The sequence below is a fragment of the Sparus aurata genome, chromosome 7, assembly GCF_900880675.1.
Source record: "Sparus aurata chromosome 7, fSpaAur1.1, whole genome shotgun sequence".
NCBI lineage: Eukaryota > Metazoa > Chordata > Actinopteri > Spariformes > Sparidae > Sparus > Sparus aurata.
Window position 1 is genome coordinate 2,361,993 of NC_044193.1, and position 17,693 is coordinate 2,379,685.

Genomic DNA, 17,693 nt, shown 5'->3' on the forward strand with positions numbered 1-17,693 from the left:
CTGTAAAAAGGCAGAAAAACAGCCTGTTTTCAGCTGTGACGAAGCATTTTTTAAAATAAAGCTGATAGTATTTGCTTCTGAGATGTAGTGGAGTACAAGTGTAAAGTAGCATAACATGCAAAGACTCAAATTAAATACAAGTACCTCTAATTTGTACTCAAGTAAAGTAGTTGAGTAAATGTACTCAGTTACATTCCACCTGTGCAGACTGTAAATCTAGAAGAGGCTGCAGATCACAGAGGCTGTTATGGGAGGTGAATATGTTCATCAATGAACCCAATTCAATAAGTGAAGAAATGATTGAGCTCAACTCATTATGAAATGTTAATTCATCATTACGTTCATAAAAACAGAAACTGGATATTATTTTCATTTCATAAGAGACTTTAAAAAAACTCTGAATTGTTCCTGACATTTTCTCAAACCACACTTTATTTAATTTCACACTTTTTATAAGGACACACTTTATTTCATTCTGTCATTTTTCACATTTCATTGACAGTGGTGATGTCACCGCCCCCGTCATCTATTAGCCAATCACATGTGCCGCCTCACTTCAACTAGCAAACTGAACCAGTGCTAATTTAGCCAGTTAGCTCCTGTTAGCTGGAGCAACAACATCAGTCATTCTGAATCAACCAACCAGAGGCTGCTGCTGTAAATACACACAGATTGGCTCCATAGACTGAAAGGTGAGCTGCTGAATATCACTCTGAAATGAACAAAGACTTTCTTTTCTCATGGAAACACATTTTAAAGATTCTTCAAACATTAAAGTTCATCTTTCTAATGTTTTCTTCACTGCAGTTTCCTCCAGTCGATTCTGATCTTATCTAACCTGCAGACATTTATCTGATCACACAGTATTTTATCTAATCACACAGTATTTTATCTGATCACACAGTATTTTATCTAATCACGCAGTATTTTATCTAATCACACAGTATTTTATCTAATTACAGTATTTCATAGAGTAAATAAAGTCTGTTATAAGTTCCCACAGCCCAATGAGATCACTTTAAATGTCTTGTTATAATGGACCAACAGTCTGAAACACAAAGATATTAAGTTTATGATCATATATGAAAAGAAAACATCAGATGGTCACATTTAAGAAGCTAGAACCAGAGAATATTTGGTTTGTTTAGCTGACAAATAACTAAAAGGATTAACTGAAGATCAAAATAGTTCATGTGACTGATCAATTCATCCACATGTTGCAGGTCTATTCTGACACATTACATGAGGACTTTGAGGAACAATCACAGAAATTCAACATTAAAGGAGCATTCTGTAGTTTTGGTGAAGAAATGTTAATGAGCAGAGAAAGATCTTCATTGGCTGATTTTTTTTCTGCCTCAACAAACTAAATAAACAAACTCTTTGTTTTCATGACTATCATGGAAAAGATAAATATTTCTGAGTTTGTATTATTACCTCATTAATATTGTAAACATTAAAATTATGAGTTTGAATTTCTTCTCCAAAACTACGTAGTGCCCCTTTAAAACTCATCCTTCATTGGACAGGTCTCCTTCTTCTTCTTTGTCTCCTCCTCCTCCTTGTGGAAGACCTTTCCATCTGCCTGCTTCCTCCAGCTCAGTTTGACGTCTCCTTTCACCCCCTGGTCCTTCAGCCTCTGTTGGACCTGATAAAAACTCCTCAGCATCATCACTCACATAGAGATATTACATTCTGCATTCTTCTTTATATCTTCCTCTATTTTAGGAGCTCTGCATCACATTTATACATTCACATGTTTAGTTCCCTAAGATGGCGTCGACCTGTTGGCCTGTTGTCCTTTCTGACTTTCTCCTCCTCTCTCTTCTGTTGTAAAGGCTCTGGCTTTTCTAAAACTGATAGTAAAGTTTGTGCTGAGCGTCGACTCTGAACGAGTCACAGTTCTGCCTCAGTCGGCCTGCAGAGTGGCACGACGACACTCTTTAATCCTGCACATATGTACGTGCACAGCTTCCTACACGATGCTCAGCTCATGTCATGTTGATCTGAAAATTAGAAAGGTCCAACATGATTTACCTCCTTCAACATTTGTTCCATCACAGCAGGGTCGTTGAGATCCAGAGAGGAGTCCTCTCTCTCCAGACGCACTTTGATCACTTGCTTTGTAGTCATAGCGACTGTGAAGAAAATATGTTCATATGAATATTGACATTCATCAGTTTGAACACTGACAGTGAAACTGTGCTTCTCTCCTCCATCTAGGGCTGCACGATATTGGAAAAAAACTTACAATGCGATTTTTTTTTACCCTGTGATATATATTGTGATGTGAAAAAATAGAGGAATTTTCATCAGATGACCTGAATAGCACTTTGTTATGCTGCACTGCTGCTATCTTGTGGACAATTAACCTGCACTGATCTTACCTCTTCTTATCAATGTTATGAGTCTGGCTTCTGTCTGTGTTTTAGAGATATTCTTACTGCTATCTTTCATTGCTTGCTTTTATTGTGCTGGGACTTGAGTACATGTTTCGTTCTATCATGTGCAAACGTGAATTGAATGACAATAAACAAAAGTTTGAACCTTTTGAGCACTCCGTCTTAAAATGTAACATTCTAGCTTCATAATTACATGAAGTAACTAACAATAAGTGATAAACAGGTTATTCAATGACTGTAATCTGTTTTTTGTTTTGGACGACAGTCAGATCTGGCTTTGCATTCGTCGTACTGAGCTGTGTGGCAGAGTACTAATGTACTGTGTTGGACGCCTGAAGAGCGAGGGTCGGGTTTTGCGATTGCCATTTTCAAGACTCCCATTCCCCACGCTGGCTTACTTTCATTTTTAAAACTTGCGTCCGTCTAATTTTCTTTCGGGTGCGGGTCAGGCGTCGGTATCAATCTATAGCGGGTCGGCCTGGGTGCCGAATGTAATTTTTGCTACTGTCGGAAAACTGCAGTTTTAAGCATGACGGGTACGGGTTTGCAAAATAAGACCCGTGCATGACTCTGCTGCGTGGTACCGACGTAAATGGTCAAACAAATTAGTTGTGTTACCGCTCGTTGTGGCACAGAACACATGTTTGGTCAATATCATCCTTCTTGTAGCTGAAATAATTCCAGATAACTGACGTTGCTTTTCTTTTTGTCACCAAGTCTTCCTTTTCCTGATTTTCTCTTGTTCTTTGCTCATTTTTCAATGTCATTACCAGCGACTCACTCCATGTGCAGGGGCGTGGTCTGCTTTGGCACACTGAATTAGAACTAATGTGATTGGTGGATCGCTGTGCATGAGTGTCAGGTTCCTTTGAAATTAGATGAGTTAATTTGCCTCCTACATGGCAGGTAGGGCTAGGAGATGAATTGAATTTCAATTTTGATTTCACAGTGCTCACACACACTTTACAGTGCCACTGCATATCCACCCAGCTCCCGCAGGCATAAAGGAATAACGGATGCTGTCACATACATGATTGCCGAAGACATGTGCCCTATCAACACCGTTAGCGACCCGGGGTTCAATAAACTGATTAACACATTGGACAAGCTATGTGTTACCATCACGTCACCATTTCAGCAGAATTGCGCTGCCTGCCCTTTATGACGAATGTCTCGGAAAAGCTGCAAGAGTAAGTGTCAGCAGCATTATATTTTGCCACCACAACGGACCTATGGTCGCGCCGCACCGGGATAGTGTTTATTTTTTATTTTTCATATTATTTAATTCATTTTATTGATATATTTTTCTCTTATTTAGTTGCATTTTTCTTGTTTTTCAGTTCAAACTTATCGTGTTAAAAGAAATACCAGAGTTCAGAGTTCAATAAGTGCTTGTTCTCAAATCAATGAATAATCGTCTTTAATAATTGTGATTACAATATCAATCAAAATAACCGTGATTATGATTTTTGCCATAATCGAGCCGCCCTAATCGCAGGCCCTGCAATGTGACTATTGCGCACAAGTACATTGCGATGACGATGCGCAAACGATATATCGTGCAGCTCTACCTCCATCTGTGGCATCTGTTTGATAACTTTACAAATAACTTCATGTCAATGATAAACATCAGGAGTGATTACATTTTATTTTCTGTCCATAACTTTATGTTTTGTGTTGTTTTTGTTACATTATCATTGATTCGATGCTAAATTAAACCAAAATCCAAATATGAATACTAGAATTAATCAAAAGGTAACACTCACTGTAGCAAACAAACGGTTTGATCAGGTCACAGGAAACGTCCATCCATACTCCAGAGTTTCTTAAATTTCCTGCCACACAAGCATCTTTCCCACCAGTGTTATCAGGTTGATCTTTATACCAGTGCCTAAATGAGAGGATACTTCCATCCGACCACTTCCAGGAGTCTCTGAAAAGTCCGATCCAGGCTGATTGTCCTGCAGATAACAGGTCCATTACCTTCTGGTTCTCTGCCGTGTTCCTCACACTGGCCAGGTCTGTGTGGTGTTCTCTGCAGTAGCTCTGGGCCTCAGTCCAGGTCATGAGTGTCTCCATAAGGACAAACGTCACATTCAGCCCTGAAAACAGAGCACAGTGCTGTGCAGAGGTACTATAACATACAGTTTACCATCCATGTGGTGTCTGTGGCAGAATTCACAGCATTATAAATCCACTGAATTAATGACTTTGTAAAATAAAAATGGAAGACATGATCATCTTAATAAATGTTACTGAGTATTTCTTCACCGTCTCTCCACATTAATAATCACATCCTTAAAATCTACATCTAATAGATTCACACATTCTGTTTCCTACATGTGAATATGTTCTCAGATGTATGAAACACAAACATACGGCCCTCTGAAGGGTCACCAGATACATCCAGAGCCGGAGCGGGGCCACTTTTCAGCCCGGGAGTTTCAGGCCCATGACCGGCCCACTTTTTTCATGGTTGAAATTGATAAAATGAGGCAACAGTTCAGCTCTTACTATCATGTAGTTTTTATTCATAACATGTTTGAAATGTATAGAAGTTAATTATGTCACCAACTTAACAAAAAACAGTAGCCCATTTCACATAAAACGATATGCCCGCTTAAAATTTAAACATTTGAAATAAAAAGTTGTATAATCATTCTTCCTTACAGAGAGGCATATTGCACAGTTGTTTTGGTTTATACTTGCAAACTGAAAATAGCACCAACAGTATCTACAGCATCAATAGCCGCCTAAGCAATGCACTGGTTTCAGCAACTTTGTCTATCACTTTGTCATTGTCTATAGACATAAGGATTTCCTTCTCTGTGCACATTAGCAGGAAAGCATCCATGTGGTCCTGTGTCATTGAGCTTCGTAGCCTTTTTTGGACAAACTTTAAGGTTGAGAAGCTTCTCTCACAGGCAACCTGAGTGATGGAAAGTGTCAACAGAAACTTATATGCCAGCCCAATCACATGGTAAGCATCTGTGAGGAGGTTATACTGTTATAGTGAGAGGATCTGATGTACACAAATGGCACAGTTTTTGCAGGAAGAACAGGTCCTGCTCTCAAGTTCCATCTCTGGTTCCATATGTGACCGTCCACCACTATCCTCCTGACCATTTTCCATCTTACAACCTGTCCTGACAGTGTAACTTTCAGGCAGGGACTTCTTCAGTCTCTCCCACTGGGATGCCAGGCTAGAAAGCTCAGTATGTAACGTGCTAACAGTAGCTCTGTCATCGAACCTAAGCAGACATTTGCTGATTTCCTGAAGCGCTGAGTTGGGGAGCCCAATTGTCCTTATTTCAGGAAAGTTTTTAGGGTCAAGACAAGCAAAATCTGAAGCAAGTTTAGCATTTGCTGAAAACCTCCTATTGATGCCACCTGTCACAGTGTCCAGAATGACATTATGGACATTCACCTCAAAGGCAGCATCAGGTGAGGCTACTGTGTCATCATCTGAAAGCTCTCCTGGCATTCTTTTCTTTTTTCGGACACGCTTCTCTGGAAGTGCAGTCTGCACAGCTAGCTCACAGTTGTCCATCTCTTGCAGCTTTTCATTGGTCCAATTCACAAACTCATCAGCTGCTCCTTTCACTCCCTCCAAGTCCCTGACATATTTTTTGAGGTTATCCTCTGTCCCCTCAACCAGATGCTGAGCTGTCACGATATCCATTCCGTGTGTCATCAAAATCTGACAATACCAAAGGTTGGCAGGGGTTATAGTAATTTAGCACAGTAAAACACAGCCAAACACTCAAGATTGGAATTAATATCAATTCTCCTATACTGCAACCCAATTTTAACAAAAGTTGCACAGCCCCCACCTGATCTATTAGACCTATCTACTCTCAAACATTCATAACCTGGGATTACAAAATCTAGAGAAGGTTTTAACCAAGTCTCTTGAATACATATCAATTCTGGAGCTTCTTTAAATTCATCAACAAACATTTTTAACTCCTGACCATTTCCTATTAGACTCTGGGCATTGAAGATTAACCACATTAAGATGCTAATAAGGATCCACCTCATCCACTTCACCATCATCCTCCATACTGCTGACCCTCACCAGCTGTGACCTATCCATAGTTTGACTCTCCTTCATGTATTGATGTAACTCTTCTGGCATTTGCGTTATACTTAGGAACCTTTCAGCTGCCCCCACCACTAACCTGATAATATCTGAGCGGTTAGCTGCTTTCTTAGCTAATACCAACACATCAGACACAAAGGACAGAAATGCCTCCTTTGTTAGGGTCAACATATCAGATGGAAGGGCCGACTGCAAGTTTGACGCATTGAGCTGGCATCCTACCACTGCTCTAGTACAAGATCTCCCATTTCCACATTCTCTATCCACTCTTTTAACTGCCTCTGCATACGATACCTTGTTCAGCTCCCTCACTTCCTCCACCCGCTTAGCCTGAACAAATCGCTCACACCCGAAAAACCCTGCCCCATGCTCCCCCCCACAATTTGGGCACTTAGGAGCCTCTGCCTTGCAACTTTGCATTATATGATCTCCACCACACTTTGCACACCTTCTTTTACCCCGACAAGCCCCAGCAACATGCCCAAACCTCTGACAGTTGTAGCATCGCAACGGTGGTTTGATGTACTCTCTCACATAATACGCCATACTCCCAAGAAACACTCTCTGCGGCAGTACTCTATCTTTAAACGTCAACAGTATCGGTGGATCCCCGGCTCCATCCCTACGCTTAAATCTGAACACATTAGTTACTTCGGCCCCCTTAATGTTTTCTAAGATCTCCTTCTCAGATAAGCCAGCAAGCACTCCATACGCCACCCCCTTGGTTCCTTGCTGGCTTCCTCTAGGGATCAATGCCTCCACCTTGACCACCAGCTTTCCCACACCTCTAGCATCATTATACTGTTTCCTGTTTTTACAGCAGACTCTCAACATTCCATTAAACAGTATCTTGGCCTGAAATTCTTTGCCTGTCCGATTCTCAGATGGTACAACCCATCTATTGCCATGCAGAGGCTGCGCTGACAGGTAGAGGCTGCGGTGTCACTGCACTTTAAGAGAAGATTAAAACAACAAAATATAAAAAAAAATTCCCCGACTGGCCCAGAAGTGAAGTGAAAGTGAAGCGGCCCACCGGGAATACTCCCGAATCACCCGATTACCCACCCCGGCCCTGGATACATCTGAGGGGTCGTCACATGGTTGATGGGAGAGGAAAGAAAAGAAAAACCTTCTGATACACAAATCTGTTTTCAGCTTTGCTTTTCTTTAACTTTCCTCCAATATTTGCTTTTCCATAAAACATTGGATCATTGGACTTCTTTGGACGTCACCATGTGAGAAGTTTAGTGGGGAAATGTTTCTTTGGTGGAACTAACAACACATGAACATGTGAAACATGACAAGAAGCTTCAGCAGACAGAGCTTTGTGTTAGAGGTCACCAGCAGAAAGAAACACAAAGGTTGGGAACTAGTTCAATATATAACAACGTGTTGTATTTTATAAGCTTCTCATATGTTTTTAATGTACATATTAATCTGAACAGTAACACGTAACTACAGCCGTTGAGTAAATTAAGTCAATTCAAAAACACTAAAAGTTAAAATTTGACTGACTGATCCTGTATCAGCCCAAATAATGAGAGTATTAGAGAGTAACTAGTATGTTTTAAACTTCACTACTTAGTATTCTCACCTCTGACGTCCATGCAGACGAACCAATGGCGATTTTCACAATCATAGTCGCCCCATTGTCCACCACCACTGATCACTGTGCAGTGCTCTCTACTGTTAATGTTGTCTGGTTGTCCAGACAACCACAGTCTGAACTCGGTCTCCCCGTCTTTGTAGAAGCTGGTGTCTGAGAGTGACCACCTCCAGCTGTTCAGGTCATCATACAGCCCGATCCAGTAACCCTGAAAGCAACATTTAATTAATATTTCTTTAGCCTCAAGTGTATTATAAAGCATAACAGTCAATATAAATTAACATGAAGGTCATTCCATGCCAACTCAGAGGACCTTCCACTTCCTGTCATGGATTTTCTTGAAAAAGTTCAAACTTTCATGGCACTTTGCAAAATCCTACTGTGATTCTCTGTATTTGTATTCTGAACTTCACCAATCGCTCATTTTTTAACTGGACTGGGTTAAAATGTGTCCTGAACATCTAAGAGACACTAAGGATCATTTACAACATGTGATCCTTTGATTTGTTGTTGCTGAATCGTGACAGTAATCCAATCAATAACAGGAAGTCTTTCTTTTTTTTTTTTACTAGAAAGAAATTTTGCAAAACTTCGTATCTCTACTAGTTTTCACTTTCTTGCAAACAAATGTTGGTTCTGTGTCGTATCAGTGGAGTTCTGTCACGTCTGTGTGTCTTTGGGTACATTTCAAGTAGATTAAATTCAAGCTGCACCTTCATCAGACACAAGATTAAAGTGCTGCTTACAATGTCCTTCTGAGAAGTAGTGGAGTAGAAGTACAGAGTGGCATTAAATGGAAATACTCAAGTACAAGTACAGAACCTCAAAATGTTACTTCAAATTGTTGGGAATCGATATTGATTATTGATTATTAATTAAATCATTAATTAATAAAATCATTATAGTTAATTAATGAAACTTAGGTAACTAGGAGTCATTAATGAACACGGGGCACCACCCTGGAATCAGGGATCAATAATCAAATGATATACCTTTTAGTCTCAAAGCCTGAAAATTAGTCAAATTGTCAATATTCTGAAAATATCAACAATTAGATAAGAGGGAAGGCATGAATCCGAGCACTGACCATCTCAGCCACTTGTTATTACAATATGGGAATGTGCAAAATAATCACAGATGCTGCTCAGATAAAAACAGTGTTTATTAAAGCTTTCTCCAAAAATACAAACCACCTACTTTAACAAACAACAGTTGCCTTCAACAACCAGCAACATCAAAACATTAGCAAGCCAACCATATAAATGGGTGGAGGCGTGTGTGTATGTGTGTGGCAGGAAGTCCACTATAAAGACTACAAAGATGGCCGAACGTGGCTTGGGAAGTCACGTTCGCCGGACTACAAATTAGTGGGCGTGACTTAAGAAGTCTCGTCGGAGAGACTACAGGAAACGCTGAACGTGAATTGGTGAAGTCACGCGAGAACACAGATTCCGAGGTGATGATTCAGATCACACTGATTCATATACCTGGGCTTCAAAAATGGCGGCAGTGAATGTGTGAAAGGAGATTACTACACGTGTGCAAGTTTGAACAAAGACGGCAGTTACTCGTCTTTGGTCTCGTGTGCAGTTTGGTTGCACGAGAGGTGAATTTAGAGGGATAATACCCACATTTCCCAAAAGATAGCTGTGCTACTTGGGTGCAATCCTCTACTCCGCCAGAGGGTGGCGCATACACCTCTGGGAATCTTCTAGAAGTGCTCACTCCTCCTTTCTTTGGGGGGGGGGACGTTGCCAGAAAGCATCAAGGACTGGTATTGAAATATCTTCTGAGGGATAGAAACTCATAAAATCTCGTACCAACTATTGAAATACCGTCTGTCCATTAGGTTGAGAGCTGTGAGAGAGAGAGTTGAGCCACATTAATCTGGGAGCTACTCAAGATACCTCCGATTGTTTTTTTCGTGAGGGAGAGATCATCTGAACCTGACCCCGGCGGTCAGTGGCGAGCTAACCGTAGAAGTCGACTGAATAGACCAAGAGCCTGGTGTGGCCAGCCGTGGCATCTTTGGAAAACAGCATCATCCCACTCCTTCATTCAAGATACAGATAAGATCACACGTAAACCTACCTGGGTAGTGAAAGAACCTACATACTTCAAGAAACACACACTCACCGAGAACTTTCATGGACTCCAAAGGAACCAACTTTAATTTTCTTTAACTCCGCTGAGTATTCTCAAAGGGACACTTTCTTTTGAATTTATTTATTTTTGGGCCCCATTATTGTGTGCCTGTGCACTTAGGAAGCCGGCTTAGAAAGGCTGGGAATGTGAATAACTGTGTATAATTTTGTATTCACTAACACAGACCGCTATGTTAGTTAATACTGATATGAATTTAGGAAGGTTTATTGAACAGTATGTATTTGGTAGGATCGACGATGTGTAGGAGGGATGGATTGAGGGTTCGAGGAGAGGGATGGAGGTAGGAGGGGTGAGAGGTAAGGGTCAAGGGTAGAGGGGTGAGGTTAGGGTTAGGGTCGAGGGTAGAGGGATGAAAGGATGGGGGTCGAGGGATGAAGGGATGGAGGGATGAAGGGATGAAGGGATGAAGGGGGGAGTCAGGGTTGTAGGCGGTACGATGGAGAAGGAGGTTGGTGGACCGGTGTAGGTTGGTCGCGGTGGGACGTGAGTGGATCTGGGAAGCCGAGACTCTGGATGGGGGAGCCCTCTCCATGCTTGCTCTTTTGGGGATGATCCCCAAGAGGACTTCAGGTGGAAAGGTGTGCGTGGGCATTTCTAATGTTGTTCAGGTTGTGGCGGATGTACGTGAGGTACGTGGGGGAAGACCAGCGGCCGAGGATTTTTATGGTGTGGTCGGGGATTCCCTGTATGGAAGCAGTGGAGGCGGCTCCTATGCAGAATGAATGCATGGAATAAAGCTCGGGGGGTATTCTGGATCTGGAGAGGATTTGATGGAAATGGTGGTGAAACCAGAATTGTGTGGCAACTTGGCCTGTTTCTGAGACGAACAGAGGGTCTCGGGGGGAAGCTTGGTTGGCTAGTCTCGAAGTGACGTAGTTGCGAATGGGTTCGTATGGACTTAAGAAAGAGTCTAGGCGGAAGAGGTAAATGGGTTGAGGTTGACAGGAACTGGTTGGTCTTGCTGAGTTTGAGGTGGAAGATGAGGATGTCAGCGGACCGGATGGAAATGTCGGATAGAGAGGCGTGTCGAGTTGGTTGGTAGACGAGGGATGGAGCAGTGAATTCTGAGCAGCGCAGGAAGCCGTCGAAGGCCAATAAGAACATGGATTCTAGGACTTTGTCGATGGGTGGAGACAGATAGCCAGTGCGGAGAGTACTAATGCAGCGGGCGAGGAGGTCTGAAGTGAGGGGCAAACGTTTCGTCATGGGACAAGGTTCCGCCTTACGTAGGCCTTTCAATAGCATGCTTATGTGTGAGTGGGATGAGGCTGGACATGGGGCCCCTGAGGAGAGTTTAACGAAAAAGTTAATGCCGCTGATGTAGGCCTGGATGGTGGATGATTTTATCTTGAGGATGGAATGGGCAAATGTGATGAAGTTAGAGAGTGTTAGGACGTCAAAAGAAGGGAACGGAAGGCTGTAAGTGGAGTGGAAAGTTTTGTAACAATTCCATCCGGTCAGGTACGATGAGAGCGTACGCGGAGTTGAGGATGGCATCTCGGGAAGTGGAGACTAGATGTTCCAATGGCGGGGTCAGTTGAAGATGGTGGCTGAAAACGGTGGGACTGGGGTTGGTAGAGGTTCGGAGGCTGGTGCCAATTGTCTGAATCTCTGAAAAGAGAAACGAGAAAGAGAGTCGGAGACAGAGTTTTTATGGCCTGGGATGTGGGAGGCACGGATGATGAATTGGTGTTGGGCTGAGACCAGGGTGAGCCTCCGCATGAACTGCGTGATGTCGAGGCAATGCGACTACCCTTTGTTGATTATGTCGACGACGGCGCTGTTGTCTGAGTATATGGCGATGGTCTTCTTTGACCATTCGTGGCCCCAAAGGATGGCTGCTATCAGGACTGGGTACATTTCGTATATGATGGAGGAAGGTGTGAGAGAAGAGAGTTCGGGCGGCCATGTGGCTGAGAACCACCTGCCGCCATAATAGCCGCCGAAGCCGACGGAAGGGGCTGCGTATGTGAACAGCTGGATGTCTTCTGGTTTAGTGACGTGGTCATCGTAAAAGAACGAGATGCCGTTCCACGAAGAGAGGAACTGATGCCACAGTTTTAGCTCCATCTTGCATGCATCGTCCAGCGGAACGTGGGCATGGAGAGATGGGACAGAAGCAGCTATGGAGAGGAGGTGTGACAAGAAGGAACAACCTTGGGGGATGATACAGATGGCATAGTTGAGGTGGCCTAGCAGCGAGAGTAGTTGCCGTTTGGTGCATGTGTGGGCCAGAAGGAAGTTTGAAATAAGTAGGGCAATCCGGTGGGTTTTCTCGGGAGGCAGGGATGCTTGGAGTGAAAGTCGAGGCGTGGTCTTAGTTCCCGAATCTACTTAATCAAACTTCATTAATACATTTCTCAAACTTGACTGTTTTGTGTTGTCTGTTCTCTGCTGACCCTTTACTAATTCAGGCTCTGTAGTCGTGTCTAGAGTCTTCTGAAATCAGCCCGGTTTTGATTCATAGCCACTTGACTTAGTCATTGGTTACATTTATCTAGAGACGGTGGTTACATTAGCGTGTGTGTCCCGTCTGACTTGGAGCTCCAACTCGTTTTGGAGCGCGAGGTCAAGCTTTCGTGTCCTAAAAGCTGACGAATGCAGGCAGCGATCACACTGAATCGATCTGATGAAGGACCGGACTTTGCGGGTTTTGTCTCCTTCTGAAGATTATCTCTTCCTTATGCAGGCGGGGAGGAGACGGCTGGGCTGTGCAGCGTTCCTCTATGGATCCAAAACAATAATAACAAGTCTTTGAACAAAACGAAAGTAAAACAAAAACAGTCTCTGTCTCTTCCAGCGAGGAGGGAACTGAAGTTAGCTCAAGCAAATGAAAAATGTTTCTCAAAGTTGCACCCTTACAGCAGCTCTGTATGAAACCTGAGTTTCTCCACAATTTAGCCACCTAGAAATGCAACGTGATTTGGGGTCTCGCAACTTTTAAACTGGAAGTGACGTCATTGTGATCCTGGCAGAGCCAATAGGGACCGGGTGAATGTCTTGGTGGCAGGTCAACCTGGGTCACAGCTTTTCACACTTTTGGCCCTGTTCTTTTGTTCTGCAGCTCCTCGTGTCTGAGGCCCTAGTAGTTTAGGCTTCTGATTTCAACTACAGGCCTTTCTCTTTGTTTGAGACATGTGCATGGAGGCACAAGGCCCAACAAAATGTATCTACTGACTTTACACCAATGTGGAAGTGCAAAACTTTCAACCTGAGTGTCTTTTGCATGATTGTTGAAAATGGCTCTGAGATTAAAGAAAGACATCAGTGAACTCACAGCTGATATTTTGCTTGGATCTCCCATGTCGTTCACGATCTTCATGTCCTCCATGTTGTCTACAGTTGCCAGGTCAGTGTATTTTTCTCTGCAGTACTTCTGAGCTTCAGGCATTGTCTTCCGGTCATAAACAAAATGGTACTGACGACGGACCTGTGATGAGACGGCACTCAGCCCTGTAGTGACAGACATGCACACTGATTACATTTGGGTGAAACATGACTTCTATGATACATGTTGACTTTGTAACGTTGCATTTCAGTGTATTCAGGTGTGTCGTTGTCTCTGTCAGTAACATCACTGGTGGAATGTAACAAAGTCATTTACTTAAGTCCTGAACTTAAACTAGTGACAGGGTCGGGCTGTCTGTTGCCACTTTAAGGACAATTTGGAGTATTTCTGTTGATGTAACTTTATATTTCTACTCCATTACATTTCACTCTGTAACATCAGACTTTTACTGCAGAACATTAAATGGTTATTCAGATTTTAGTCTAAAAACACAAGACAACCTGAAATACAGTACAATACATAGTTATATATTACACCAGTGGTTCTCTGGGACGTCCCGGAAACTCAGGTGGTAGAGCAGGTGCCTCATGCACAGAGGCTGATCATTAAAAGGCAACAACGTAGATTTGGAGAAGAAATGCAAACTCTAAGTTTTAACATTTACAATATTAATGAGGTAATAATAACTCAGAAGATTCACTGATGGAATGTTTTCTTTTAAGGTCAGTTTGTTTATTCATTCATGAAAACAAAGAGAGGTTGTTTATTCAGTTTGTTTAGGAGGAACAAAAATCAGCCAATGACGATCTTTCTCTGCTCATTAACATTTCTTCACCAAAACTACAGAATGCTCCTTTAATGGATTCTGATACTTTAAGTCCATTGGTCTGATAATACTTCTGTGGTTTTAATGAAAAGAGAGGTTTACATTTTTTGAAGTCTGAAAATTTAAAGATCCCTTCACAAAGTTTTATCTCATCGGTGTATAAACTGTGTGCGTGTATAAATATATATACTGGACATATACACTGCCTGGTCGCCACCTGGATTTAACTAAGCAAATAGGTTAGAGTCTCCGATTGGATAATTACTGCGTGGGCGATTATCTTTCAACTGGCAACAAGTTATTTAACCCCAATTGATGCAATGAGTAGCTTCTCATTTCTTAAACAACCATGTCGAAAGACACATCCCGTGGTCGTGGAAAAGCTGTTAGTCTGTTTGAGAAGGGTCAAATCATTGGTTTGCATCAAGCTGTCATGGTTCGGTGTCTTGTTTTATCTTTTGTTTTGATTTCCATGCCCTCGTGTGTCTCTTCTGTCTTTTCAGTGTCTCCTCTGTTTTCCCCTTCCTCCCCTGTGCATGTTTGCCCCCCTTTGTCTGTTAGCCAGACTCCTCTTGTGCTTTCCCCTCGTTATCTCACCTGCCCTCTTCCCTCCTCTGTCTTCTCACCTGCTCCTCGTCCCCTCAGCGGTGTGTCTGTGTGTTTAAGCCTTTGTTCCCCATGCACTCCTTGTCAGTTCGTTTTGTGTGTTTTTGTGCGATGTCCCTGATGGTGTTTCCTCCCGTGTCTCCAGTTCTCCGGCGGTGTGTTTTGGATTTTGATTTCTGGTTTCTATGCTTGATTTTAACTTTTCTGTTGATTTGCTACTTGGCCTTTTCCCTTTTGTCAAGTTTTTTTCTATCTGGCTCCCTTTGTTTTTTTGTAATCATTCAGCTTTGAAAATAAAGCTCGCCTTTTGTTTCCCCCTTATCCTGCCTCCTGAGTCTGATCTGCATTTGGGTCCTCTATGACAACCTCAATCCCTGACACAAGCAGAGAAAACATCCAAGGAGATTTCAGAAACTACTAAAAAGAACTGTCCAATGCATTGTTAAAAACTGGGACGATCATGGGGAGCCATCGTCTTCGAGGAAGAAATGTGGTCAGAAAAAAATCCTGATTGATCGTGTTCGCCTATCACTTAGGCCAGTTGTTCAAAGGTAATCTGATTGGATTTTGCTTATCGGATTGGATCAAATCTTGAAAATGGGCTGTTCAAAAAGGAAAGAAGGATTCTGAAATCGGATTAGATCACGGAATCCAATCCTAGTTTGAATCTGGATCAAACATTCAGTTTGTGTTGTTCAAAACGTTTCAGTAGGATTTGGATAACTTTGATCCAAAAAAACAGGATTATCCTGATCCCAACAGGAGGTAGGATTTCAAGGTGGATTTCAGGAAGAAAATGTAGTAAAACTTTAAAATTGGTCAAGTAATACATTTTTATCATTTAGTGTATAATACTTTTACTTATATTTTGCACTTGACTTGTTTAACCGTTACAGTGATAAAGTAGATAAAGTAGACATAGGCTACCAATTAAGCCTTTCAGTATAGTAAAGTAAAAATAAAATAAAAATGATCTTGTCCCCATGAAACAATCCCCCCAAACAGATTTTAATAACAAACAAAAATAATATATTAAATTTTTCTGTCATTCATCACTGTATATTAATTTCAGAGAAACAATCATCAGAGATGAACCTGTCAAAAATCATTTCTAACAATTGCATCCCTGACTACACGTCCAGTCAGTCCCTCATTCTGAAAGAAAGTCAGAGGTTGGTCTGGTTCTTCAACAGGCTCAGGTGCATCATAAACATCATTGCGGAGAGGGACATTGCGCCTGGTAGCGATGTTGTGCAGGACAATACACACAAGTATTATGTTGCATGCTCCCTGTTGCTCCACTCGCAAGTACTTAAGGCATGCAAAGCGTCTCCTTCAGAACTCCATTTAAACGCTCAATTGCACATCTTGTTTTGCAATGAGCAGTGTTGAAGCGTGCCTGTGCAGGTGTGGTTGCTGCAAGAAAAGGAGTCATCAGCCATGGTAGGAGTGGATAGGCCCTTCTCCTAATATTATGCCATCCAATCGGTTGGTTTACTTTTATGCCGGTTTTTCAAAGCAACATTGGATTGGATCTCCCTGATCCAGATACACAGTTTTCAAGATTACCAAATCCGGATTACCAGTGCTCTAAACCAACCGATTGGATAGCATAATATTAGGAGACAGTGCCTATCCACTCCTACCATGGCTGATGACTCCTTTTCTTGCAGCAACCACACCTGCGCAGGCACGCTTCATCACTGCTCATTGCAAAACAAGATGTGCAATTGAGCGTTTAAATGGAGTTCTGAAGGAGACGCTTTGCATGCCTTAACTACTTGCGAGTGGAGCCACAGGGAGCATGCAACATAATACTTGCGTGTATTGTCCTGCGATGTTGTACAGGACAATACACACAAGTATTATGTTGCATGCTCCCCACATGGATGGGCAGAGACACCACAGAATCCAGACCTTAACCACACTGAGAATCATTGGGATGTGCTGGAGAAGGCTTTGAGCAGTGGTCCGACTCTCCCATCATCAATAGAAGATCTTGGTGAAAAATTAATGCAACACTGGACGGAAATACATCTTGCAACATTACAGAAGATTATCGAAATAATGCCACAGCGAATGCGTGCCGTAAACAAAGCTAAAGGCATTCCAACAAAATATTAGAGTGTGTGACCTTTTTTTTTGGTAGTGACTTTTTTCCAGGCAGTGTACATTAATGACTGCAGGTACAGAGTCTGAGATCATTCTGATTGAATCATCCCTAATTGTATTTTTAAGAAATTATGAGAGCTGTGATTGGTTCCTGCTTCATTCAGACAGATGCTAGTTTATTGTTTTTTGTTTCAAGAGTCAGTTCAGCATCGAGAAATATTGAGGAACTCAGTAATGGTTTGTAAATGAAATACACCAAAGCTGGACTGGAAAAAATAGAAAGCTAAAGAGTTTACGAGCTGCAGCGTTACCACAAAATAGTTCAGGGTAAAAGGAATCAAATTCAGAGGATTCAGTTTACATTCAGTCTGTGCATCAATCAAAAGAGAAGGATTTTATAAATATGGTATATCGAGTTCTGATGACAGTTTTGTTCCCACATGGTTATGTGCTGTAATAAAAGAATATAAACATCTATAAAACTAATAAACTACTGACCTGATGCAGCCATGATGAGCAGCAGGACTGCGTCCATCTTCGTCGGCTCTCTGTTCGTTCTGATGTGAGACTTCAGACTTGTGGCT

At 42.1% G+C, this 17,693-nt stretch overlaps 2 protein-coding genes across 2 annotated transcripts in view; both read right to left on the reverse strand.

The window, feature by feature from the left end:
* The window catches only part of LOC115585711 (macrophage mannose receptor 1-like), a 29,940-nt gene extending 12,247 nt beyond the window's left edge, over positions 1 to 17,693 (reverse strand). Inside the window, exon 1 of the mRNA XM_030424307.1 lies at positions 17,608 to 17,693. Within this exon, the coding sequence (XP_030280167.1) occupies positions 17,608 to 17,644 (37 nt within the window). The 5' untranslated portion in view covers positions 17,645 to 17,693. The remainder of the gene's footprint in view (positions 1 to 17,607) is intronic.
* On the reverse strand, positions 1,399 to 8,204 carry LOC115584990 (lactose-binding lectin l-2-like). Its single transcript, XM_030422989.1, has 4 exons — positions 8,099 to 8,204; positions 4,169 to 4,504; positions 2,038 to 2,138; positions 1,399 to 1,648 (listed from the first exon to the last, which is right to left on the reverse strand). Exons 1-4 carry the CDS (start codon positions 8,109 to 8,111, stop codon positions 1,505 to 1,507), a joined length of 594 nt encoding a protein of 197 aa, XP_030278849.1. The 5' UTR covers positions 8,112 to 8,204; the 3' UTR covers positions 1,399 to 1,504.

Bases quoted from the DNA above. Each gene is read 5' to 3' on its own strand.
- LOC115584990 (XM_030422989.1), bottom strand. The intron at 2,139-4,168 runs GTGAGTGTTACC...TTTTCTTCACAG, and splicing joins CAAACCGTTTGTTTGCTACA to TCGCTATGACTACAAAGCAA. The intron at 1,649-2,037 runs GTAAATCATGTT...AGTTTTTATCAG, and splicing joins TGGAACAAATGTTGAAGGAG to GTCCAACAGAGGCTGAAGGA.